We start from the raw sequence: 26,742 nt of genomic DNA, 5'->3' as shown, positions 1-26,742 counted from the left end.
AAAAGTCTACTACAACGATATAAAGATATATTTTGTAAACGTCCTGGAAAAGCCAAAGTGAGAGGACACTCTGTTAAAGTTACTGCAGATTGTTCACCGAAGCGATTACAACCATATAGAGTGCCGATTGCCCTCCAGAAAGAAGTTGATCGTCAGATTAAAGAGTTATTGGAAATGGACTTGATAGAACCGAGTGATAGTGATTGGGCGCATCCTCTCGTGTGTGTTGCGAAGAAAAAGTTTGATTGTTGGATCTTTGGATCTCAGATACAGGTTGTCTCTGACCACAACCCACTAACATTTTTGACTAAAGGATTACCTCATGGTACAAAATTGGCTAGATGGGCTCTAGCCTTACAACGTTATGATATACGCATCATATATCGAAAGGGAGCTCACCATGGTAATGCAGACGCCCTCTCTCGCTTACCTTTTGAAGACTAGTTAATTTTTTTTGTACATATTTTCATTCCATTTAACTAGTTAATTTTTTTTGTACGTATTTTCATTCCATTTTTACTATTTATGCATATGAATAGGAAAACTTTCTAGTTATAATAAATGTAATCATTAATAGTCGTATATCATGTATTTTATCTGATTTGTTGTATTTGTTTCAATTTTGTGTGTATATGCTAAAGATCTTGGTTAGTCATTTATATTTACTATATCAAATAGTGCACTCTTCAACTAGAGATTAGATATTCATTTCAGGAATAGGACTCCGGTGAGTGTGTGGCTAACCTCTTTCTTTCAGCACCTGGTCATTGAAGATGACGCATGTGCTTCCCTTGGTGGGAGGTGTAAGGTTTGCCACCACTAGATGGCGCTGCGAGATATGAACGAAACTTAAGAATTAATTAAAAAAGAAGCTCTCTTCTATTAGTGTGGTGTAAAAAGGATTAGTATGTGGGAGGAAGGAGCGAAGCGCTTTTTGATTATGTGATTCGTAATAATTTTTTATATACTTAATTTTATGTTTGTGATGTGGCATAGTATGTGTTTAAATAAATTTGTTTTATGCCAAGAAAGGTTTAGTGTGAAAATCATTTCACATTATGAAAATTTGAAAAAGAACCTGCAAGTTTTAGTCTGATGTATCTGAGATATTATTATTTGTGTCCAAGTTTTAATAATCTATTTAAAGTATGGAACTTTTTTTACATTTTATATCTCTTGATAATTTTTTTTTAATTATAAATATGATTAAAATTATTTTCTGTTAGTTATTTATAAAACTATCACTCTACTAGGCCTTGGATAAAGCTAAGGAGGCTGCAAGCAAAGAAAGAGCTTTGACTAGGCAGCGAGATCAACTTGCTTTAGAAATCACACCTAATATGGATCTAACATTTTCAGTAAGATATGTTTATATAACAGTTTGATTCAAGTAGATATTCTCTTGTATAAAATATTGGGTTTATCATCCCCTTTTTTGGGAAAAAAAACTTAATGTTTGAAATTCAGATGTACCATGTCAAATTAAATACATTATAAAGTGTTTGTTTTCATTACAGCAATGATTCTATTTAATCTTAAAATAATACTATTCCAGGTTCTACTAAACTTAGCAACTCAATATGGAAATAATGAAATGTATAGTGAAGCGATGAACACCTATCAAATTATTATTAAAAATAGATCCTTCAGCAATGCAGGTAATATTTTAAATTAGATAAGAAGTTTTAATATTCATGTAGTGTTGATATATTTTCATGCTTTGATAGCTATATTTTACCATAAACCTTACAAAGTTATTTGTTATCTATATATTTTTTAATACTACAATGGTTTTTGGATGGAGATTTGACAAAGTTATTAGATATTGATTTGATATTACAAGAGTTGAATGGTAACAACTGATGTATTTACTCAAAAGATTATTTATGTAGAAATTTTATGAAATCTTTATAAATTTATGGAAAAGCTAATAGCATAAAAAAATTTTTTAAGGAGAGGTGGAAAAGAATAAATAACTAGGAAATGTCTTGCAATATATATAAGCAACTTAGGAAGTGTCTTTACTTTCACGAATTTACTTTTTTTAATAAATTTTTTTATCCATTTCAGAAATAAATAGCTTTTCCATACTAGAACTTAGTTTTGGAAAAAAATTTATGTTGCATAGCATAAAGAGTATTTTGCTTTCTGAATGTTAACACCCAGTGATGTAATGACACCCGATGGCGGAGCGGTAGCGCTTCGCACTCTCGTGCCACAAGTCCTGGGTTCATCCTCGAGCCGGGCAAGGTTGACTCAGGCTTTCATCCCTTCAATGAGTCGATAAATGAGTACCAAGCATGCTTGGGAACTAAACACTGGGGGTTCCGCGTTTGGTTGATCACCTAACCGGAACATCAGTTCCTGCACCCCAAAGCCCAAGGTCAAGAAAACTGAGAGGGCACAGTAGGCCTTAGCCCTCTTTGGGCTGTCACGCCACTGAGTTTAGTTTTTTAGAATGTTAATATTAGAATATTTTAAACTTGAAACTTTCCTCTAATAAAAATGTTTTTCGCCTTGCTATTTAATGGGAAAATATAGTACAGAAAATTTAAACAGAAAATTTAACAAACAGCTAACAGAAAATTTAGGGAAATTATCTCGTGCAATATTGTGTTGGACCATTAAAATAGGAGGGAAGAAATTATTTCTATCTAATTGAAACCCCTAATTATTATATGTTTTTATGGCTTTGTTGTATTCTCATCAGCATTTTACATTTTTAGTTGTTGTTTCAACAATTGAAAACAATTAATACTTCATAAGAATATTAAGTCTCTTAAACAATTGGTTAACGCCTTATTATATTACATTACCGCTATTGATGGTTCTGTTTATACAGTTTAATCTTTACAAATGTAGGCCTTAAACCTTTTACTCTATACATCAAACTCTGCTTGGGTTATCACACATTCTTTTCAAAAATATGCACCCTCTCCCTCCAAAAAAGTGATACCACCTCTAATTCGAATTCATAAGACAAATAGTTCATTCCTCCTCCATGACTACTATCAAGGAATATTTCCAGGAAGAACATAAGAGCGTTTGGGGAAGGAAACCACCAAAACTCACAAACACACACAAATAATTCATAGAGAACAGAATGTCAAAGTAGTAACAATTTATTTCAACATTTTCATTACAAATACTTGTACTTTTTTTCCCAAAAAATGTTACAAAACAAGTAAAAGTATTGAATTTAAAATGTAATGAAGTACAAGTAAAAGTATGAACTTTTTACTTTTACTTTCGCTGCAAGTAAAAGTATTGACATGTATGGTATTTGAAGGGATTTATTTATAGACTATGTCAACCTTCATTTATCAAAATTGACAAGTTTTTATCACATCCGGAGGTCAACAATGAGGGGATTTTGTTTATCGTTCGCAGGTCACCATTGAAGGGATTTATTTATAGACTATGTTAACCTTCATCTATCAAAATTGGCAAGTTCTTATCACTTTCGAGTCACCATTGAGAAGTTATAATTATCGAGTGTGTCAACCTTCTACTATCATAATATCAATTCACTATTGAAGGGATTTATTTATAGACTATGTCAACTTTCATCTATCAAAATTGGCAAGTCCTTATCACATCCGGAGATCACCAATGAGAGAATTTTATATATCACATTCGGGTCACCATTGAAGGTATTTATTTATAGACTATGTCAACCTTCATCTATCAAAATTGGCAAGTTCTTATCACGTCCGGAGGTCACCATTGAGGAATTATAATTATCAACTATGTCAACCTTCTACTATCAAAAGGTACCTCAAGATAGACTGGAGTTAACATGTCTTATATACTAGTGATTTGGTATTTAATATTTGTAGTGGCCAAATTTTTTATTGCCAGATTTTTACCTTAAGTGTAACAAAGAATGACCTCTTTATTGTTACTAAACTCTACATCGATCAATCAAAAATATGATTATTTGTGTTGCCCTAAAACTTTTAGAAAATTAAGAATATTGCTAAATAAAGTTAGTTACATTACTGTAATTTGACTGTTTCTAATCAAATTTCAAATCTTTCAGGGAGACTTAAGACTAATATGGGAAATCTTTATTTCAATCAAGGAAATTATCCTAAAGCAATAAAATTTTACAGAATGGCTTTAGATCAAGTCCCTAACACCCATAGAGATATGAGGTATTTAGTTATTTTTCATTGCGTTATAAAATTTATTTTGTATATTTTATCCTTAGTATTTTATTAAGTTCACCCTAAAATCCTATTTTATCCTTTTATTAAGTTCACCCTAAAAGTTGTACACAATGGACAATTACTTCGTTTATAATAGTTTTTACCTCATCATATTTATTAAAATAATTGTTGCTGTTGTTACATATGGCTTTATTGGAAATATTAATCCATATACAATGTTCAACTTTAAGTGGACTTAAACAAGGAGTAAAAAGGAACAAAATTACAATAACAAACACAGAAAACACATGACAAACTCATATTAATACAAAAAGAACACATAGAAAAAAATTAAAGTAAGAAAAAATATATATATATAAATATAAACAGTGAAGAATGAGGAGTAGTCTTTACAGAGAGTTCATGTGATCTCTGGCATCCCAGTAAAGTTTACATAGATCACCCCGCTCTTGGGATTGCTTGTCCAGTAAAGGGCATACAAGCAAGTGGTCTGAGTTCATGGTTCCCGAATTGCAGATTTGGCACTTGCTAGATGGAAGGATACCTATTCTGTTGAGGTGCTCTGCCAAGCAGTCATGGCCTGTTGAGAGTCTGAAGTTTGCCACAGCCTTCTTACGAGGACTGTGACAAAATTTCTTCCAACTGTTTTGGATGTTAGCCCAGGGTTTTCCAGTGGAATTTACTGCTTGATTGAGCTTTAGGTTGGTCTCAAGTTTCTCGGAAAATTGTTTTTTAAGGGAGTCTGGTGGAATCGGTTTGTTACATTGTGGTTCGAGTGTCCCTTTCTTGGCTAGTTGGTCTGCCTTTTCATTGCCATTGATTCCTACATGCGAAGGGATCCACTGGAACATAATAATTTTGTTGGCATTCTCGAGAAAAATCAAATTATCTGTAATATCTGAAATAGTCTGAGTATCTGAATCATGGTTTATGGCAAGTGCCTGGATAGCTGCCTTAGAGTCAACAAGGATTACTGCTTTAGTGAAGTAATTGATCTTATTCTTAAGGTTTTCCAGGGCTATCGGTATAGCGAAGATCTCTGCATCAAAATTTGTCATATAGTATCCCACAGGGGCGCTTTGAGAAAAGAGCTTACTGTGTACTCCTGCTCCGGTGCTGTCTTGTATTTTTGAGACATCAGTGTACACTCTCGTCCATTCTGGTTCAGGTTATTGCTCTTGTAGCATGCATAATGCATTTGTTTTTAGTACTGTGTCAGATATGTTTTTCTTACCCAAATCATTGATATCTAGTTGGTGCCTGACATCTATAAATTTGAGAGGGTTTGTGATGTTCTTGTTACAGATAATTGGCTCATCTTCTTGGAAATCATGCAGTAATTTTTCACATACCTCTAGAGGAGAGATTTGGGTCTTCATGGAACTTGGTTTTGATTCATTCATCCATTGCGCTCTATGGGAGGCTTTCATTTTAACATAAGTGCCAACTGCTTGTATTTTAATTTCAGTGGTAATTGGTGGATTAGAAGTATAGTATTGTAGGGCTATAATTGGGGTTGTCTTCACTGCTCCCGTAATGATTCGGAGAGCATTGTTTTGGGCTCTTTCCAAAGAGTCAAGCTTACCTTGTGCGCTAGAAATTAACACCTCACTTCCGTATTTGATAATTGGTTTGATATAGGTGTTATAGGTTTTATTTAGAGTGTGTTGTGAGCTTCCCCATTTGGCACCGGCTAGTCTTTTCAGAATTGAGGTTCTCTTTTCTACTTTGTCTATAACAGTATTGATATGATTGGTAAAACTTAACTTGTTATCCAGTACCACATCGTTATTGAAGTGCCATCGTCTTCGTCAATGGGAAGCTAATGGCCTTCTTGGGCTAATATAATCGAGAAAAGAGTTCTTTGTCAGAAACTAGTTATTTTCTCATGATCATATAAAGTCTTTAAAAATTATTTTGCATTTTGTTAATGTACATAGTGCTTAAAAATATTTTTTGAGTGCTTAAGAAGTACTTAAAAGGTGCTTATTTTTTGTTGAAAGATTTGACTACACACCCTGTTTTACAATTTTAATCTTTTAATTTAAACTGTGATTGTTGCTTTAGATTGATAATGTTTATTCGTTTTCATAATTTTTTATTTATTTCTACATCTTATAATTACAGTGTTTTCTTTTAAAGGATCAAAATTATGAAGAATATTGGCCTAGCTTTCGTAAAATTAGGACAATATACTGATGCTATAACATCGTATGAATATATAATGGCCGAAAAAGCTGATTTTAGAACTGCATTACATTTACTTTTATGCCACCATGCTCTTGGGGACAAAGAGAAGATGAAAAAAAGCTTTTTAAAATTGTTAGATATAGTTCTGGATCATGTTGAAGATGAAGACAAATATGCTGTGACTACGGTATATCTATTAATGTGCTTAGCTTTAATGGATAAATAATGGAAAATTTACTTTGAAGAAATTTTTATATTTTCTTGTTTATTTTCATAAATGTTTAATCATTTACATTTAAAATATAAATATGATTTGGCACTTAAAATTTATAAACTGCAGTAAACTTCTAGGCATTTACTTCTAGGCATTTCTTTTCTCATGCATAAAATGGTTACCTAAATTGTTGTGCAATTTAATTTCATGCTATTTAAGAAGCAGTACTAGGTATATAAGTTAATTTCTAAATTGCTATTTCTTGCTTGGTATTTTTTATTCCAGTTTATTATTGTTAAAGTATTTTAGAAAGCTTATGCTACGTATATTTTGTTTCTGAAGTGTAAGTTTGTAGTTTTAGTTATTTTTTTACTATTAAGAATTTCATTTGCTTAATTTATTTCAGGATGATCCTCAAACTAATTTGATTGTTGAAGCAATCAAAAATGATTCTCTTCGTAAAATAGAGAGACAAAGGTATAATTTTTATTTTAAAATGATGCAATAATCAAATTTTTAGCTTTTTAAAATTCTGAAGATAACTAATTTTTATAAATTTTTCTTATTTATTTAAGCAAAAGTCTATTTAATGTACTTATAAAAAGGAATTTCAAAATATATAAAATCATATTAAAATTGTTGTAGGAAGTTCTAAATGTTTAACATCAAAAACATTACCTTATATTTATTTAAATGTTTTAATGTTGTGGTCTATAAATATACTTGCAATTCCTTAATACAGTGAAACCTCCTGTTATGGACACTCCTGCAAAACGGATGCCTCTCAATACGGACATATTTTTTATTCCCCTTGAATCTTCTATGAATAAACCATTATGTACATTCTCTGCTAAGTGGACAGTCATTTTTCCCCTGAAACATTATTTTCTATCTCACAAACCTATACTACTCAAATTTGAAAGGAAAGAAAATTCTGTTTCAAGTTACAAAAAAAAAAAAAAAAAAAATCCAACTGTTCACCATTTTTAAAGTATGTAAATTTTTTGCATTATCCATAACTAAAAATATTGTTAAGCTATTTCACTACTAAAGAATCGATCTTTTTCCTGTCACCTTGCTGTATCTTTGCAAAGAAAGGAGAGAAAATGATACTGCTCTTGAGAAATAATTCGGACAGCGGCATCTTTTCATCTGGATGACGCAGGTTATGAGACCCCTCACTTTGAAACGTCGTCTTAAATGCTCTAAATGCTTCTTCACCAATGAAAATTCCTTTAATTTTCTTTCAATTTGAAGACCAAATTTAACTTAACTAGGGTAAAAAAAAAGAGAACAGAAATATAATCTTTGAGTTGTTCATATAAATGAAACATTTATTCAGACACTTGATAGATGATCAATTGTGAATAATCAATTCCATAGATCCTCATGACGTACTGGCATGCATTGCTTTTTTTTATGTACATCATGGGAGGTTTACTTTCAAGGAGGTATTAACCAGGTTTCCTATCAAGTAATAGGTAGGTGTTAGGGGGTGTAAATCTGATAATTGAAACCGACTGAGGACAAAAAGCTTCTATTCGGTATCATATGACTAACTTGAATATCTGTGTTTTATTAATTATATTCATTTATCTGTAACTACATCCAGAATTATGTATTTATATCAAACTTTTTCATGTATTCTTTTTTGTACAGAAAAATAATTTTTAAAGTTTAAATATCCTTGTAGATAGTTATTGTAGGTTATTTAAATATTTCTACACCATTGAAAATATTCTAAAAAAATTTACGGTGTTAAACTTCATAATTATAGTATTAACACCTTCCCATAAACGGACAACTCTCATAAACGGACAATTTTTTCGATCCCAAGAATGTCCACTTAACCGAGACTTAATAACACTTGTACTAAAATTCAAAAATTTTAAATTAGGATCTTTGATAAATCGTTTGTCTCCCTTCGATTCTTAGTTTAAAATTTTATTTTATTTAGCAAACAAGGCATGCAATATTCACTAAAAAGAGTATTACAATAATAAATGAATGAGTATTTCAATATTAAGAAATTTTTTATATCCTTGATAATAAAATTTAAAATTGCTATTTATTTGTTATATTTTTACATTATTATTAACATTTACTGACTGTTAAATAGTCTTAACTAAATAGTCTTAACTTTCCATGCAGGAAGCAAGAAGCTGAATGGACAATACTCACAGCTGCTAAATTAATAGCTCCTGTTATTGCAGATTCTTTTGCTGCTGGATATGAGTGGTCAGTTTTATTACCTACTTATGATTTACATTTTTATTACTATCAAAGTCATCAATCTGAACATGCTAAATCAATCAATATCCTGTTTTTCAACCATTTTTTTTTTTTTTAAATTTTGTTTCTGCATATTATATTCTTTTGTTATATTATATTCTGATTGAAAATATTAAATTTTAAAAAATATAATTTTATTACATGCATGTAAATGTTAGATAAAAATGTTAATTTAAGGTAATTACTTAAATGCATTAATTTGTGAGAAATATATATTTAATCTTTGTTTTAACTATTTAGGAAGTTTACATGTAGTTAGGTATCAATATATTTTTTTAACCATTTTTTTGTTATATTTTATTTTTGCATATTATATTCTTTTGTTATATTATATTCTGATTAAAAATATTAAATTTTAAAAAATATAATTTTATTACATGCACGTAAATGTTAGATAAAAATGTTAATTTAAGGTAATTACTGAAATGCATTAATTTGAATTGTTGTTCATTTACGTTGCACTAGAGCCACACAATGGGCTGTTGGCGACAGTCTGGGAAACATCCCTGAGGATAATCCAAAGATATGCCATCCCAATTTTGATCCTTTGCTGAGGGGATGGCACCCCCGCTTCGGTAGCCTGATGACCTGAACACGAAGTCGAGTGCTTTACGGTAGAACAGTTTAACGAGGACCAATGCCGCAACACCCTCGGTCCCTACGCAGACTGATCCAAGTGGTCACTCACCCGCACACTGACCACAGCCAGTGATGCTTGACTTCGGTGATCTGCTGGGAACCGTGCCTTAACAATCAGTCCGCTGCGGGACGCATTAATTTGTTAGAAATATATATTTAATCTTTGTTTTAACTATTTAGGAAGTTTACATGTAGTTAGGTATTAGTTAAATAATGTAATATGTATATAGATAATATGAAATAAAATTTAATGGGGTTTGCAGCAACTATGTATTAGCTCAATTTTAATTACAATTTTAACTACATACTTAATGAAGTAGCTCAGGACAGTAACAAAATTATTCTTTTTACTGCAAACTCTTGAATTAGATCATATGTTCAGTTTATTTATAAATATATTTCTACTTTTATTACATCAGATGCTCTATATAATAAGATTAATTTATCATACAATGGCACTTTTTTTCTAGGTGTGTTGATCAAATAAAATTGTCTCCTTATGCAGACCTAGCAAACGACTTGGAAATCAATAAAGCTGTCACATACTTACGAAAAAGAGAATTTTCCCAGGTACATTAAGTATCAAGTTCATTCCAATGTGGTGATTATAAATTATTTTTTTTACATATTTATCAAATTGGTTGCTGTTGGGTACATTAAAGTTATTCATATTTTAAGGACACAAAAATATAAAAAATAACAGGAATGTTATTCATCTGGGTAAATTAATAGCCCATAAAAAATCATTTAAATATTTTCTTGTTTGTTTCTAAAAATTTAGCAAAAGTAGTATTATAGCTATGAAAATCAAATTCAAATTTATGAAAATTAAATCCAAATTTCAAAAGAGAACAGGATAAAACAAAATTAAACAAAAACATACTCTTGTTTTAAAATTTTTTTTCCCCAAATAGGTCATATTGAATAATATTAAATAGATATTTTTCTTTTATATTTTCATTTTCAAAGTGTATGACTTTTGATTTGAGTCAATCTAAAATAAAAAAGCACTATGTTAAACATTTTCTAAGGTAGAAAATTTATATTTTGTGATTTCATAATCGATTAAAAAAGGATAAATCTGATTACTGAATACAAAATGTATATATTGACAAATAATATATAATCTGAGTATTTGATTATTCAAAGTAAGTTTAGCCACAACTACTTCAGATAATCGATATCTTACTATATTAATAAGAAATTTTTTTAAAAAAATCTATGCGTTCATTAAACAAAATTATTTATTACGTGGCTATATCTTGGATTTTATTTTATTTTATAACCAGAGTTGAACAGCTGACCCATATCTAAGTTTACAACTATCAATCTTCAAGTCCATAGCTTTATAATTTTGAATATAACCCTGAAAACAAGGGAACTCTTGGATCAAACATTAGGATTAACTATCCTTCATGGAGGACTTTTTGAGGGAACTAAAACGCAGTGTTACACTGAAAAGAAAACCTCCCCTCAGTTAGCACGACGACAAGGGGATTCTAGCCCATGATTCATCTACCACTGAGGATATTTTACATCAGCACTGTGGTCAGTGCGGGAACAGAATTCGTATCAACTAGCCGCTGCTGGGATTTCAACCGGAATTTCACCTCATCGAGAGGCAAATACTCTATCCAAGCCACCACTGCTCCTATATTTGGGGAAATCAAGCGAGACTTCATTTCTAAAATTTCAAATATGGGTTTCCTAAAGTCAATGCATATGGTAGCCCAAGATGCAGTGATAAGATATTAAAGGTGGTGTTGAAAGTTAAATTTATGCATAATGATCTTAATAAAGTTTTTGATATTTTTTTTTAAAAAAATGAATATCTTATTTTAAGTGCTAAGGTAACAAGTACATTCTTTTATTAACTTCTTATCTGTAACATTTGCTGTTACAAACAAAAAAATAATGCTCACAAAATAATTATGAAGGTGAAATATGAGTGCCTGTATTAAGTTTTATTATTCATTTTGAATTAATTTCACATGAGAAAGTAGAATTTATTTGCAGAGTACATCAAAATGAATATCCCAATTTCATAGGTTTACTACACAACATGTAATAAATGTACTCGTTGAAAGTATGCATGCATGCAAGCAAAGGTGATATAAGTAAGTTTTGAATAGATGCCAAGAGATGACTCTGGAAGATCAATCATCATTGTTTCTGCGAAAATGAAGCAACTGAAGTGCAGACTCTCCAGAATAACATGTTATCTCAATGGTGGATTGGTCGCATATCAGCTACAAAAAATGCACTCTTGCCTTGGCCACCAAGATTCCCAGATACAGAACCTCGCAATTTTTTCCTGTTGGGGTTCGTAAAAGATAGTGTGTATATGCCTCTAGGTCCAACAAACATGACTGATTCGAAAGCCACTATCACAGCTGCTATTGCCAACATCTATATAGACATGCCAAACAAAGTTTAGCAAGAATAACATTTCAGACTTGATGTATGCCATATAACAAAAAGAGTACATATTGAACATTTGTAAGGAGTCCATTCAAAACTAGTTTATGTATAAATATGCTTCTGTGTGCATATATTTTTAATGAATATATTTATTAAATTTTATAGTGCATTGATTAAATAGGGACATTCATTTCTATTTACCTTGTGATAGCAAAAAGCTGCTGCCTTGTGATTTGATTAATCATTTCATTTTTAGAAAAAAAATTTCCACTTACGTATCTTTTACGTTGTGTATATCTATAGATATCTATCAATCAGTTATATTGTCTTATTAAGTGTGTTTAATGTATACTTTCTGGATACATTTTAGTTTAATAATTTATTTTTTGGTTTTAAAACATTTTTCCTCTTATAATTCAGGCAATTGAAACTTTAAAAGGTTTTGAAAGAAAAGAAACAAAGGTTGCTAGCACTGCCGCTACCAATTTGGCTTTCTTATATTATTTGGTGAGTTAATTTTTTTTTTCTTTTAGTAAAATTATTTTTCATATTAGTATAATGTTTTTTTCAAAGCTACATCATGACATGAATCATGTATTTTGATTAATAATTTTTCCAAATTTTTTATATCTTAAAAAAAATATTTCTCACAGAATTACTATAGGTAGCTTCCATACTCTGATTCCATTTTAAAAATTTTGTTTTCCTTTTTATGTGAAACTATATTTTAAATTTTTGACTAAAACAATATTATAAACTTGATATTTTCAATGTTAAAAAGTAAATTTGATTTTTATAATATTATATAAATTACATTATAAAATTAAAAGGCTGGTTTTATCAACATTGTTATCAAAAATGGCCAATTTCATTATAAACCACTGATAGAAAATATTAATATGTTTATAATTATTTGTGTCTCAATTAAAAAGTCATATATTTATTTCAATTTTGTTTAAATATTTAAAACCAAATTATAAAAGTATTTAAGTAGAAATGGTAATTGCTTGCAGCATATATTATAAAAATTATTGCATTAAAATGTACGGAAAATGTTAATTGTTTTGACCAGAAATATGAAACTTTTATTTTGCAAATATATTTAAGCAAAACATATTAACATTTTTTATTCAATATTTTTAAAATAATAAAATTATTGCATACATATTCATTTCTGATTTTTGTATTCCAGCAAGGAGATATCTCACAAGCTGAAAAATGTGCAGATCAAGCTGTAATAGCTGACAGATATAATGCTGGAGGTGAGTGTTATTCATTTTGATTTTATTTTTCATGTTATAATACATTTAAATGTTTAGAGTATTTTCAATATCTTTTTTATATTCGTTCTAATATCTTTTTTATATTATTATATTTATTATTTTCAATATTCTTTATAGATATAAAAATGTTTTTCTTTTTGTGAAATTTAAGAATTTTTTTTTAAAATACATATATAGCCTGAAGTAAAAGGAAAAAAATAACAGATTTGTTTTAAAAAAATTATAACTTAGTTATTTATTCAAAAAGTTATATTGTTTTTTTTTTTTCATTAAAGTAATAACATAACTTTGTAAAACTTGTTAAAACCAGTATAACTTTATTCAAAACTAATATATATATATATATATATATATATATATATATATATATATATATATATATATATATATATATATATATATATATATATATATATATATATATATATATATATGTTTAACATCAATTCTATAGCAATGATACTTTTTAAAGAAACAGAAAATAATTTTTAATTTTTTAAAAAAGTAACTTTTTATTTTTATGAAAATTCATATTGTTTCTTTTATTTATAATTTGATACGTCACTTGTATATAAATACTATATTTATTATCCGCACCCAAAACAATTTAAATGATAATAACCTTTATTTAATAGACCATAAAAAACTGTGATTTAAGAACTATTTATAACAATTATCTATATCACAAACTATTAAGACATATAAGGGTTCATTTAAATAGCTATATACAATTTTAAATGTAATATTTATTCAACAAAATTTTAATTATTTTGTTTTCAATGCTTAGCAATATCTTGCAAACCTTTGTACTTTTTTATTTATTTATCTAAGCTTTGGTGAATAAAGGCAATTGCTGCATGGATAAAAAGGAATATGATAAAGCCATAGAATTTTATAAAGAAGCTCTTTCCAATGAAGCAAGTTGTGTTGAAGCTCTGTATAATTTAGGTATGCTCACATTTTAAGCTTGAATGTTCAATATTTATATACATTATTTTATTGTAACTTATTTATCATGAGCTTAGTATGAACTTTACAAAGGCATATTTAAATGCATTATTTTAACTGATTTGTTAGCCTATAACATAGGTTAACATAGGAACTTACTGTCTCTTGAACATGTTAATTTTATTTTAGCAATTTATTGATGATAATCAGATCGGATTTCACAAGACAATATCCTTTGAAACAAAGGCAACAATTATTGCTATGTTTGTAATTGTAATATGTGTTTACGTTTACAATACATATTAGTTCAAATTATGTTTTAAGTTTCACAGTGTTTTGTAAATTGATTTATGTGATCTTGATTTATTTATATAATTTTAAATAGAAATTAATTTTTAAGGTTTATGTTATAAGCAAGTCAGCAATGCTGAGGATTCTTTGGAATCTTTCTACAAGCTTCATGGCATTGTGCGAAATCATCCATTGGTGATATATCAAATAGCAAGCTTGTATCCTTTTTTTTTATACAAACATAAAGAGGAACTTTAAAATTAGAAGGCAATGCTGATAGTTATTTTGTAATGCAGTAACTAATATTAATTCCCTGCAATTAAATAGAATTATTTTTCATTATTATCCATTGTATTAGTTCTTGTTAAATTAAGAATAAATTAGCAGTTTCAAAAAAGAAGTGCAAATTTCTATTTAAGTCAAAAGTACCAAATCAAACTAAAAAGATAAATAAATAAACTATAACTATATAAAGATATATAACAGGGGTTTCCAACTTACATGAGGCCAGGGCCGCAATTAAAAACACCTGTCAAATGGCGGGCCGTAACTTTATCAAAATTTTATCTATGACTCTTTTATGTTTGAAGGAACATTGAATATTATTATAAGATTTTTATCAAGTTGTACAAAACAAATGTATTGAATTAAAAATTAAAATTAGAAGTAGATTTAAGTAAAATACAAGATTTTTGTGTTTGAATAAATATTTTCTTGGATGCAAAACCTGAGAAAAAAATTTTTTGCACCGTTGGTATGTTAAATTTCACAGAAACGAAGAAATTAGGGGTTTTTTTAATGAAAGAAAAGTATTTTAAACCGCTATAGATTTTTTGCGAAAATTGTCCGCAAAAAATGACAACTAATATATTTTAGTTTGCGGGCCGCCAGTTGGTAACCACTAATATATAACATAATAAACACATAATATGAAGAAATAACTATATTTAAGCACTATTTTTGTCACAGTCGATGGTGTTTTATAGTATTATTAGTATTGGACAGTTTAAAATCATGTTGTTCATAATTGATGCATAAAAGGCAGAATGATGTAAGAGTTGTACTCCGTGAAATGTTGACCAGTCTACACTGACTTTCTTTTAAGTTTATTATAGTCGTCATTTAAACAAATTAACAAACATCACTGTTTATAAGAAGATATCTGATTTTTTTTAATCAAAGAAAATAGATTAAATCTTTTAACAAGAAATTTATTGTATTGAATAAATGAAATTTGCCAAACAATAAAGTAACATTTACATGAAGTTAAAAAAATAATTTTAAATTCAATTTTATAAGTACCAAAACTAATTTGGAAGCAAATTGTTTAAATTTAAATTGTAATTTGAACTACTGTATGTGGCATTCATGACAATAAAAATTTATAAAATGAAATTCAATTACTTAATAACAAATTGTTTTAATGCTTGTAATTGTATCATTGCATTATTCATTTTTTTAAATGAAGTGTAATAAGTGTTATGAGCTTTTATAGGCTATTTACTTAATTATACAAGTTAATTTAAAATGTGGAAAAAAGAAAATATATTTGGGATTGCTGTAATTCCATTATTTTGATAAATCAAATCTACAGTTAAACATTAGTTATTCAAGTTACTATAGATGTTCTATGAATTCCCTTCCTGTGATATTGCAAATATCTGTACAGTATTTGTATTGCAGTAACTGCCAGTATTCATTGTTTTTCATTCCAGCACTTGAGTTATCCTCTACTTCATTTCCTATAAACCCTGAACTAATTGTTTTTATGCATGCAACTTGTTTCTTGAAACAGTTTCTCCCACTGTTTGATGTAGAGATGGAAGTTCCTTACCAAGTTTAGTACAGAAATATCTTTGAACTGTGAAAAGCTTCGATGTTTTGGCATATTCCGAAACATTGTACTCACAGTACATATCCCAAATTTATGAAAGGGAGACAGAAAATTCATTAATTATGAGTTTTCATGTAAAATATTATGTTTAAAAGTACAGGTAATAAAAATCAAAAGTTGTTAAAATTTCAAGGTTCGATTTCCCAAGTTAAAAAAAAGATAAGCAACACACTTAAAATCGTCTCTTATACTTCTTTAATATGGAATAAATGGTCAATTAGAATGTTCTTTTCTAAAGTTTTTAGAAATTGTTTTGTAGGAAATATGGAAACGGTAACACAACATGGCAGATAGAAATATAAAAACATTGTAACCAACTAAAGTCAAGAAATGAGAGAAAATTTAATATTTCTAAAAACTATTCCAATTGAAATATTTTGCTGCACCAAGTTTTTCAATATATTTTAAGAAAAAGTTACGAGTTCAAAAATTTTTTTCGTAATAGATTACTGTAAATGTATTAAATTAAGAGTCATAAATGATTAGTATCCCCATTGTTTAAAGACTTTTATGAGAAATCTGAAGTTCTTAACTTAAATTTAGATATGAACAATTAGAAGATATTGATCAAGCGCTGGAATGGTAATATGGAAGACTGATTGTTTATGTATTTTAAAGCATTTCACATTGAAAATAAAATGCTTATTATTTATTTATCAATGATATATCTTCCAATTTTTTATTTTTTTTTTAATAACCAGGTATCAACAAGTCATTACATTAGTGCCTACAGATCCATATCTTTTAGGGAAAATTGGGGACATGTTTGAATCTGAAGGTGACAAACAGCAGGCTTTCCAGTATCATTCTGATGTAAGTGTTAAATAAAACACAAGTAAAGGATATTTTCTCTCATAATTTAGAAAGTAAATTAAAAACAGATTGGTCTCTTTCTCTACCATGGCATGTCTGATCGGTCTGTTTTCTCCGAGTCTGTCTCAGTGATTCGGAATCCACTATAATGTAATGTTCCTGACCGTTTCAGAGCAGGTGAATACAGTGTCTTATAGGTCTCGCCAAAAAGTTTCTCTCCTACCTGAATGATTGATAGAGTAGGTGGAGAATCTCAATTGAAAAAGGACACCTGTTTACGGAGGTCATTACTCGCCAAATCTTTATAACGCCTAAGACGATAAAGGGTCTCATATGGAAAACCGATTTACCTCGATTTTGAGCGACATAGTTTATTAATTCTTCGTTTAGTGAGAGATGAAATTTTTCGGAGTCGCAAGGGATTTTTAGCGAGAAAAGCTTTCTTATTTTCTTATGAAAAGGGATAAATCAGTAAATAAAGAAATTTAAATCCACAAAAATTATTCAAAGATTTTAAAAATAATTTTATAAAAAATTTGTATCATCTGCAATTTAAGATGCAAGCTTTAAAATACTTTGTTCGTTCAGTTCTTGTAAAATTATTTTCTCGACAACTCTATCTCTTTTACAAAATAATAATCTTATCTTCACTCTATAAAATTGAGTTAAAACGACGTTTCTGAGTATTTTTCTCATGGGTACATTCGAATGAGGAGGGGGGGGACTCCAATGCTAACTTTTTTAAGATTATATATACATATTGTGTGTTTTCGTGCTTTTTTTATACTTAAATTTAAGAGCATATAGCATTGCATTATCCGATTGAAAATGCTAATCAAACTATTTCATTTGCTTTTTTTTTCTTTTTTTTTTGAAACCTTAAAATTATAGAAAAAAAAATCCATATTTCTATATTTATGGATTTCAAGTGAAGATGCTACCGTTCTTAAAGGTGCTTTATGAGTGGTAGCATGGTATTACCATAAAGATGCTTTATGATTAACTATGTAAAAATTTAAAAAACTCATAAACATTAAAGGACTTGATGAAAAAATTTTTTTACAAAATAATAATAAAAAAAAGATTAAAAATTAAATATTTTTCTAAAAAGATATTCGTGGCACTTAAGTTTTATAAAAAAGATGCTTTCGTTGCTGTTGGTTCATTTGTCGTCGTCGTAAAGTGTAGGCGAAAAATTACAAAGGTAGCATATTAATAATCTTTTGACGCAGATTGGAGACTGGTGTTATTTTTTCTGATTTCTCAGTTCTGACATATGAACATGACATATGAATTTAATTTAGTTCTTTATTTCACAAGTCTGTATCACGGCTTAGATATCAATACATAGAAATAGTTTCAATCATAATCACATAAAATTCTGAAATTTTTTTTTAAAATTTCTAATTATGTTTTTAGCGTGCAATTTCCATATTATGTTAAATTCTTATATGTGTTGCATTTTCAAACCTCATTGATACAGATGATAAATTACATAGTTTAAAATTATTAATCATAATAATAATAGCATGATGATCGATTTCGTTAAATTTAATTGACGTAATAATTATACTCAATGAAAAATTAGATTTGAGCTACAATTAAAAAAAATCTTAAAGATTACAAATATTTCTTTAATGTGATTGTTAATAACGGCTTCCAATGTTAAGAAAAAAATTTCTGATAATTGGAATTTTATTTAATTCTGTAGTTTATTTAAAATTGCAGAAACACTACATAAATCCATTTCAATTCGCTAGACAAACTAAACTATTCATGAAATGGTGGTTAGTCAAGGTAAAGCTCTTTCGCTTCTTTCATTCTTAGAAAATTTTCTCTCTGATGGCTAAGACTTTTCCCATTGATGGCTAAGACTTCAACCTCACTCTTACGAAGAGGAAAAATCCTTCTTCATACCTGACAAAATAGTGACCTTTTTATAAGAAAAGCGCCAAGAGAAAATAGCTACATCATGCCAGGAGAATATTAAGCCAAGCTGATTCTAGGGGGGACAATGAGACACACCTGAAAGCAATTACCCTTATCTTGACAGCTGAAGTTTTGGCGAGATCTACAATGAACCAATGAAGGTTAGGTTAATGAACCCATGGTGAATACTGCCACCATATGCTTTCCAATTCAAGCTTGTGGTAGTTTAGTTTTTGCATGGGCTAGTATTGTATTAACAACTTTATGGAGGATAAGTTCTGGGCTGTCCCTAATTGCTAACTTGCATTATAGTAGAAAAGAAAAATATAATGGTGAGGTAGTTTTTAATTTTTTTAGTGATCTTATAATGGTTTAAAGCTTTGTGACTCTTAACTTCCATACATAATATATATAGTCCACACTTAACAGTGATGGACTTCGTCATGTAAATTTGTTTTCTCAACACTCAGAAATGAACTTTTATGTCAGAAGTTTTAATGAGATATAACACATTTTTAAGCATAAAAAGATTTGAAAGAAATAATATATTAATTGTGTGTCCAAAACTGCAAACACATAAGATTATTTATCAATATAAAGTACACTTTGGCTTAGTCTTAAATTGAATTCTATACCCCATATATAAAAGCAATTTTTTTATTTAGTTTTTAATTCTTTCCATTGTTTCTGTAGTATATTTTTATGACTTCAATCAAGATTTTCTATTTAAATGTAAGTCATTTATAATCATGCATTTTTGAAAGCATATGTTAAGTTTATTTTTCGTTTAGTCTTATAGGTATTTCCCTTCAAATATGGAAATAATTCAAAAGCTTGGATCCTATTATATAGAGTCACAGATGTTTGAGGAAGCAATAAAATTTTTTGAAAGAGCAGCTATTATTCAGTATGTTATTTTTGCATTTAAATCTGTTAACAATTTCATCTTTTATAAAGAATTTATTCCAACCTGCATATCAAAATCTAATGTATCCCTGTAAAAATTCATGTTTTTTTAAAACTTTTATCTGTTGTGAAAATTAGGACTTAATAATGTTGTTACCATGATTTTATTAATCATGAGCATCATGTCAAAAACATGATTAGAAAAAAGTTTTTTTTTCATACTGATACTTGCATAATGTGTTTAAAAACCTTGAGGTTTTGTTAATAGTAAATGGTGAACCAGATAAGTACTTTTTACAATAAAATTTTACATTTGAAGCTTAATATTCTTGATTTAAAAAATATAAAAACTATGTTTTTTTTTACATTATTATTTTTTTAAGATTTTTAATTAAATTATTATTTATTATAGTTCTATATACGTAATAATTTAATTAAATATTTTTTGTAATTTAATTACTATTAAATATTATTTAAACTTTATTCAGTTATTATTCCTTATGACTATTTAAGTAAATGTGTGTGCATCTACTTGGATAAGTATAATGTACACATATGCCTGTCGTTTAGTGGTTGAATATTAATACAGACTTGTGAACTTTTAATCGTTCCAAAATGAATACTCCAAGTGGTAGTGAAAAGATAATTGAAAATAAAATTGCAGATAAAAATAATAATATTAATTTGCGAGGACCTAAATGTACTATCGTTAAGATAATTTGATTTTATATATATGACTTATTGATTTATGTCTAGTGGCACTTAAAATGATTTTAAATTAATTTAAAAATTCAATAATTAAAAAGAAATTTATAAATTGTATTACCACTTTAAATATAAAAATGAAATCTTAAATATTTTGTGATGGTTGACACATCTGTGAAAAATATATATAATTACTCAAGTACAGTCCGCAAAAAAAAAACGAATCACCCTGAATAACATTCGTTCTAATGATCGGATTTTCACGAACTAAGTGTCAATCTTAATAGTTCCTGGGGGTGACCTCAAATATGCTAATTAATTAGTGCTAACTATTAATTAAGTTACGAAATCAGACACAAAAACGTACTTTCTCTGAATAAACATGCATTTTTTTTTACATATTTGGATTTTTTATCTTCAAAATATAGGGGGTAGCCGCAATCTGGGAAATGTGGTCCCCATAGTTTGGTCAGGAGAGCGATTCAAAGTTCGTACCCCTTAATGTTAATTTCGCTTTTTGCGTTTTCAGTCATATTTTCAAAACTAATGAAGCAATTCAAAAAAAATTGCACCCACTCATAAAACTCATTTACCCAAAGCTAATTTCATGCAAATAATAATTTTTAATAATTATTTATTATTTTTTATTATTTAATTAAAGTGAGGATGAAAAAATATTGAATTATAAGGTATGAATTTTTTTATACCATATTAATCTACATATTTTTCAATTGAAAAATCTAAAGTTTCAACTGTTTTTATTTATTAGAAGCTGAGAAAAATTAAAATTAATTATTTTTAAAAAAATAATTTGGCGACAATAAAGAAATAACTGATTAGGGCGATTAGTATTAAAATGTGATAAACTTGGGAGGAACTTGACTTCGCGCGCGTAGCGTAAAATTTCATTCATATTTTTTTCGCTAATAATCGTTTGCTAATCTTTTTATTTTTATTTCTTTCACACTATGAAATACGATGTTTCTTTTTTAGTCATTTAATAATTTATTTCCAATTTAGTAAAGAATTTTGAATAAAAAACACTTTATTCAACAAATGTCTAGTTTTAAAAAAGCGTGCTTCTGATAGAATACACCAGATAGTGCTCATTTAATGTGATTATTTTTTATTTTTCTTATTTTGTTTTTCAATAACTGATACAATTTCAATAATATACATATGTATGCATAGATTTGGAATAATATATTTATCAATTTCTTGAATATATATTTTATAAATATTAATAAAAATACGTAGTCAAGATTTTTAAACATCTCTCACAACATCGCAAATTTCTCAACATCTTATAGGTTAAACTAAACAATGAAGGAACACTTAAGCTTAGCTTGCCTTTAAAAAAAATTCATAAAAATTTCAAAATTTGTAATTTTAGCTAAATGATGATGTCGACATATTTGTTATTAAATGCAAATTATGTAAAAAAAAGTTAGATAACTTACATAATATTGTTTTAAGCTTTTGGTGGTTTAAATAATAAGTAGTAAGATGACCAAGTGACGGAACAGTTCTTACCAGTGAATAAACACTAAATTTTCCAGTGAATGAACACTTAATTTTGAGAATATTTGATGCTCGTTAGGAATCCATAGGCCACACAAATGTATAAAAAAAACAATATTTTTCTTGGAATTACGACATATAGCCATAGTTAATGTGGAAAATATTACTTTTTTTTTCAGTCATGGAATGGAAAGTAAAATATGTTTGAATACATAATTTTAAGAAAATGTTTTTCATTTTTTTCTCACAGTTTAATAGCTCGTTCTAAATTATGAATGTTTATCATTGTGTAATCCGATGATGTTTTTATTATTATTATAATTCGATCATTTTTTTGTTTACTCTTTTCCCCATATTTTTTAAGCTTTTTTTTAAAAATCTTTTTAAGTATTTTTTTTTCTCTTCGTCATGAGTAATTTATTTCTTTTTCTTTTGATTTAACCTTCCTCTTTTTTCCAAATTTTGGGTCAATGTAAATGTATCTCCGAAATTTCTTTTGATTTTCCAGTTCCATTTCCAGAATTCCTCACTGGATAATAAATGAGAAAAAGGAGTTTCGAAGTTTGAGTAAAACCCATCTCTCATTGACTTATATCTAGTAGTTACTTATAAAACCAATTGTTTTTGCAACTAACAATGCCTCAAGAGGACTTATCTCAAAATCAGTTTTCAAGATACTTTCATTATTAATGTTAGTTGTCTCAGCTTCAGAGCCAAAATTTGATTAACCAAATGTTCTTTTTGAAATAAATTCTTCAATATTGAGAAAAGCACAGGCTATTGGATATTTGAGAGATTAAACTTTTCTGTCAATGTTCCTTTAAAAATTTGCAACATAACTTGTGAGATTTCCTTCTCAAGCTTCTGAAGAAATAGCGCATCGTTACTCTCAAAGCATGTGTTTTGTTGATAAGTTGTCTTGCTCATTAACTCTTGGTGTCTGTTTTGCATGCATTTGTTACAGTCAACGTTTTCTACATCGAATGGAAAAATATCGCATTTCATAAAAGCATTTTAGCTTCATCAGTTGATGCCTCAAATCTTATTTAAAAATGGATGTAAAATTTTCTAGACATATTGTTTTACAATTCTTTTGTTTTCAAGATCTAACGAGAGATTTCCATGAATTAGGTAGAAAATTAAACCAGAAAATTTGTTTTGAGGAACAAAACTTGCTCAGTATCAAATTGATAAGAGATTTATACCTATCCAGAAGAAGCAAAATATGGAATTTGATTGCATTTTTAATTAGCCATGGGTAGAAACATTTGCAATACATTTGTAAAATGTTGCTGCGGTCATCGTTTCATTTCATGAATAGCTTTTTCCAATGAAATATGTAGCAGGGACTGATTCTGTAACATTTCAACGAATTCTTCTGTAAGGAAAAACTACCAATGGAGGTACTTTTTCCTTCCTAGGTACTTTAGAATATAAATCCTTATAATTTTTAAGGCCGAAGATTTTTCCCGTTTAAGGGCAGTATTTAACTCTTGTTTCATTCGCATTGTAATTGCAATCACTTTATAAAAGGAAGCCAACAAAAGGTACAAGAAAATTAAAATTTTCTTTTATTTTCATTAACTTGAAAAAATCCCAGTAAAGGAACACTTGTTTATTCATTGGTTTTTCATCGTTCGGTAATCTAGTTAATAAACACCCCCTAATCTCAGTACTTGCTTATGTTATGATGCTTAAAATAAATAAAACGTAACTTCAATGACCATATTTTGAATTCTTTTTTTCACAATGAGAAAAAAAAGCATTATTATATGCAATTAATTGTAGTTTAAACGGATAACAACAAACACTGACCTTATAATTTTGTCAAAGAAACAAGGCGTTGAACAGATACTAACAAATTCAAAACTTTTTCCAGACAAGACTCAAAGACCAGGTAACTAAATGCATTGTTAGATGACTTCCTATTGTTTGGTAGTAAGCTACTGTTACCAATCAATCTAAATTAAAACGTTTAAAATCTTATTTCTAAGAAATATCTATGAAATGCTCCTTCATTTGTTGGTTTACCGTATATCATCCTAATTTTAAAAGAAATTTCTGGAAGTGTATCGTAGAACTATTTTACCAACTATTTAATTAAATTTTAACATTTTAAAAATCTTATTCTTTACTATTTTACGTTTATTATTTCTTCATTAATATACTAAAAAATGTTTTTAGAACTTTAATTTAGATTTTCTTTAATTTAGGTTTCCTTTTTAAATTATAGTCAAGTTTTTTTTAAAGAATTATTGTCTGCTAGCTAAGAATAATACCTTGTTAAGAAATTAAAAACATTTAGCTGTTTAAAATTATTTAAGGCAAAACAGCTGATTATTTACTTAGCATACTATTTTTTTGAAAAAAGAATATAAATTATTGATTGTCTTTTTTTTTTGTTTCTTGTGACTTCAACTTAGATTATCTAAAATAGTGTTGATGTTTTATAAGTCACTACAAAGAGGATAAAGATACCGAACAGCTGTGGAATGCGTAGCCAATATTTTTAGAGTCTTAAAATATCTCAGTATCTTAAATGTCGTCCTACTATCTTGGTTGTGAAATTAAATTTTTAATTATCTGACCACGCGTGATTCACTAATTATTTCATTACATCTTTTACTCTTTATGATACCAAGTAGATTTTTTTTCTGATAATATACTAAACTATTTTGTTTAATTTTTTACTTTAGCATGATTTCCAAGATATTATTGTAGTATAATTTATTATCAGGAAAATGCCTTATTTTGTTAAGCAGGAAATACTAAAAATTGAAATTTGTAAGGATTCCGAAGCTGTGCCTATTTTAGAGTCATCTGATTTTTAAAAAAGTGCTATAAAAAATACACAATTTCCGAACTTATTTTAATAAAAAAAATTTAAAGAAAAACGTAGCAAGTAGGCTAACATACTTTTTACAGAAACTGTGAAAACTAATTTTTCCTACATTTCGTCAAAAGAGGATAAGAATGATATTGCTCCAAGGGACCTACTCAATAATTTTGCTATTTCCAGAATGAAATCTGTTTGATCGAAACATATTATTCCTTGAAAATTAAAACGAGGGAAAAATTAACTTTTATTATTTATCTAAGCTTATTCCATTTATTTAATGATAGCGGTATTAAGGTTAAGGATATGAGTTGGAAGCTCCATTTATTATTATACTATAAATGCATTAAATCATGTAGCTTGAATAATTTATTTTAAGTAAATTATTTAATAATTTTAAGCAAATAAGGGTGTAAAATTAAACTCGATCGAAATACTTCGAAAGTATACCCTGAAATATATGTAGAATAAACTTTTGAATCGATATATAAAAAATGCCTTTTCAAACAACTTCGAGTAGGACGGAAACGCTATTTTTTTAAAAAGTTGTCCTTGTAACTACAGTAGGGAACCGATTATCCGGAACGATCGGGGCCATCGCTATTCCGGATAACTGATTTTTCCGGTTTTCTGAATAGCTGCAAAAAGCCGTTTTTTTATTGTTAAACCCAACTAAAAAAGAATTTTTTTTTGGAAATAATCTTAAAAAGAAGAAAAAACGATGAAGTAATACACTAATGATTATTTCCAAAATGATGGTAAGGTGAATATCTTTCAAAAAAGAAAGAAAAATCCTAAAATCTTATGAGGAAAAAAAAATTTTTTTTTTTAAAAATGGCGGGAAAATTTATCGAATTTCGTTCCGGTTTTCTGGTTTTCCGGTTTTCTGATTTCCGGATAACGGGTTCTGTACTGTATTTAATTTCGATTCCTGGTACTAGGGGACATTCCATTTTCACATTCGACTTTTGAAATTTCAATTGTAAACGGAATTTTTTATGACCTTAAATTAAAATGTTAAGGCTTGCAGCAAAAAAAAATTTTTTTTTTTTTACTGCATTGATTTTTTTACTAAGTAGTGAATTGTTATTTTTTCAATCTAAGAACCAGTGCCTATAACATATGTAAAACTTATTTTAATATCGAGTGAAATAATTTAATATGTTGTGTAACTAAATGGATAATCCCAAGAAACTGAATCGAAAATATAAAAACTTCATTGATTTAAAAAAATAATAGATGATAATAAAAATAGACATGTTTTGAGCGTCCAATAATAAAAGTCACAAGTTATCCAAGCCTGACAAGTCTTGAGAATGGGCGATTATATTTGAAATCTCGAAACATGTCGGCTTTTACTTCCCTCTTCATATGTTTTGAAGCCATTTGAGTTTTTATCGTCAATTATACTGCTTTACACTTGGATCTTGATCATTATTTTGATAAGGATTTTACACTCGTTAAAGTAAACATATGCATTTTAATATTTTATCAGGATTCATGTGGTCTTTAAAAACGTAAGAACATCAATATTGTAAAAGTTATATTTAACTTAAAAATTAAAATTTTGACACCAGATATTTTGAGTTAATGAAATTAAATACTTTATCTTTTAAGTTTTTGTGCCCCCATTTCAGTATCTTAAGGATCTTACGAGCTCTGTTTAAAAAGAGAGCATCAGATATATA

General features: G+C 28.2%; 1 protein-coding gene across 1 annotated transcript in view; it reads left to right on the top strand.

The window, feature by feature from the left end:
* Nucleotides 1–26,742, top strand: part of nompB (intraflagellar transport protein 88-like protein nompB) — a 55,433-nt gene that overhangs the window by 17,402 nt on the left and 11,289 nt on the right. The window contains exons 7-20 of the mRNA XM_043050163.3: nucleotides 1,254–1,358; nucleotides 1,556–1,658; nucleotides 4,043–4,157; nucleotides 6,315–6,549; nucleotides 6,983–7,053; nucleotides 8,728–8,814; nucleotides 9,978–10,077; nucleotides 12,349–12,435; nucleotides 13,121–13,190; nucleotides 14,043–14,159; nucleotides 14,560–14,668; nucleotides 16,888–16,926; nucleotides 17,046–17,157; nucleotides 19,878–19,993. Of these exons, the coding sequence (XP_042906097.2) occupies nucleotides 1,254–1,358; nucleotides 1,556–1,658; nucleotides 4,043–4,157; nucleotides 6,315–6,549; nucleotides 6,983–7,053; nucleotides 8,728–8,814; nucleotides 9,978–10,077; nucleotides 12,349–12,435; nucleotides 13,121–13,190; nucleotides 14,043–14,159; nucleotides 14,560–14,668; nucleotides 16,888–16,926; nucleotides 17,046–17,157; nucleotides 19,878–19,993 (1,466 nt within the window). The remainder of the gene's footprint in view (nucleotides 1–1,253; nucleotides 1,359–1,555; nucleotides 1,659–4,042; nucleotides 4,158–6,314; nucleotides 6,550–6,982; nucleotides 7,054–8,727; nucleotides 8,815–9,977; nucleotides 10,078–12,348; nucleotides 12,436–13,120; nucleotides 13,191–14,042; nucleotides 14,160–14,559; nucleotides 14,669–16,887; nucleotides 16,927–17,045; nucleotides 17,158–19,877; nucleotides 19,994–26,742) is intronic.

This window comes from Parasteatoda tepidariorum, chromosome 5 (assembly GCF_982258835.1).
Source record: "Parasteatoda tepidariorum strain Cologne lab strain chromosome 5, Ptep-v5.0, whole genome shotgun sequence".
In the NCBI taxonomy this organism is placed as follows: domain Eukaryota; kingdom Metazoa; phylum Arthropoda; class Arachnida; order Araneae; family Theridiidae; genus Parasteatoda; species Parasteatoda tepidariorum.
This window is presented reverse-complemented; position numbering and strand designations above follow the sequence as displayed.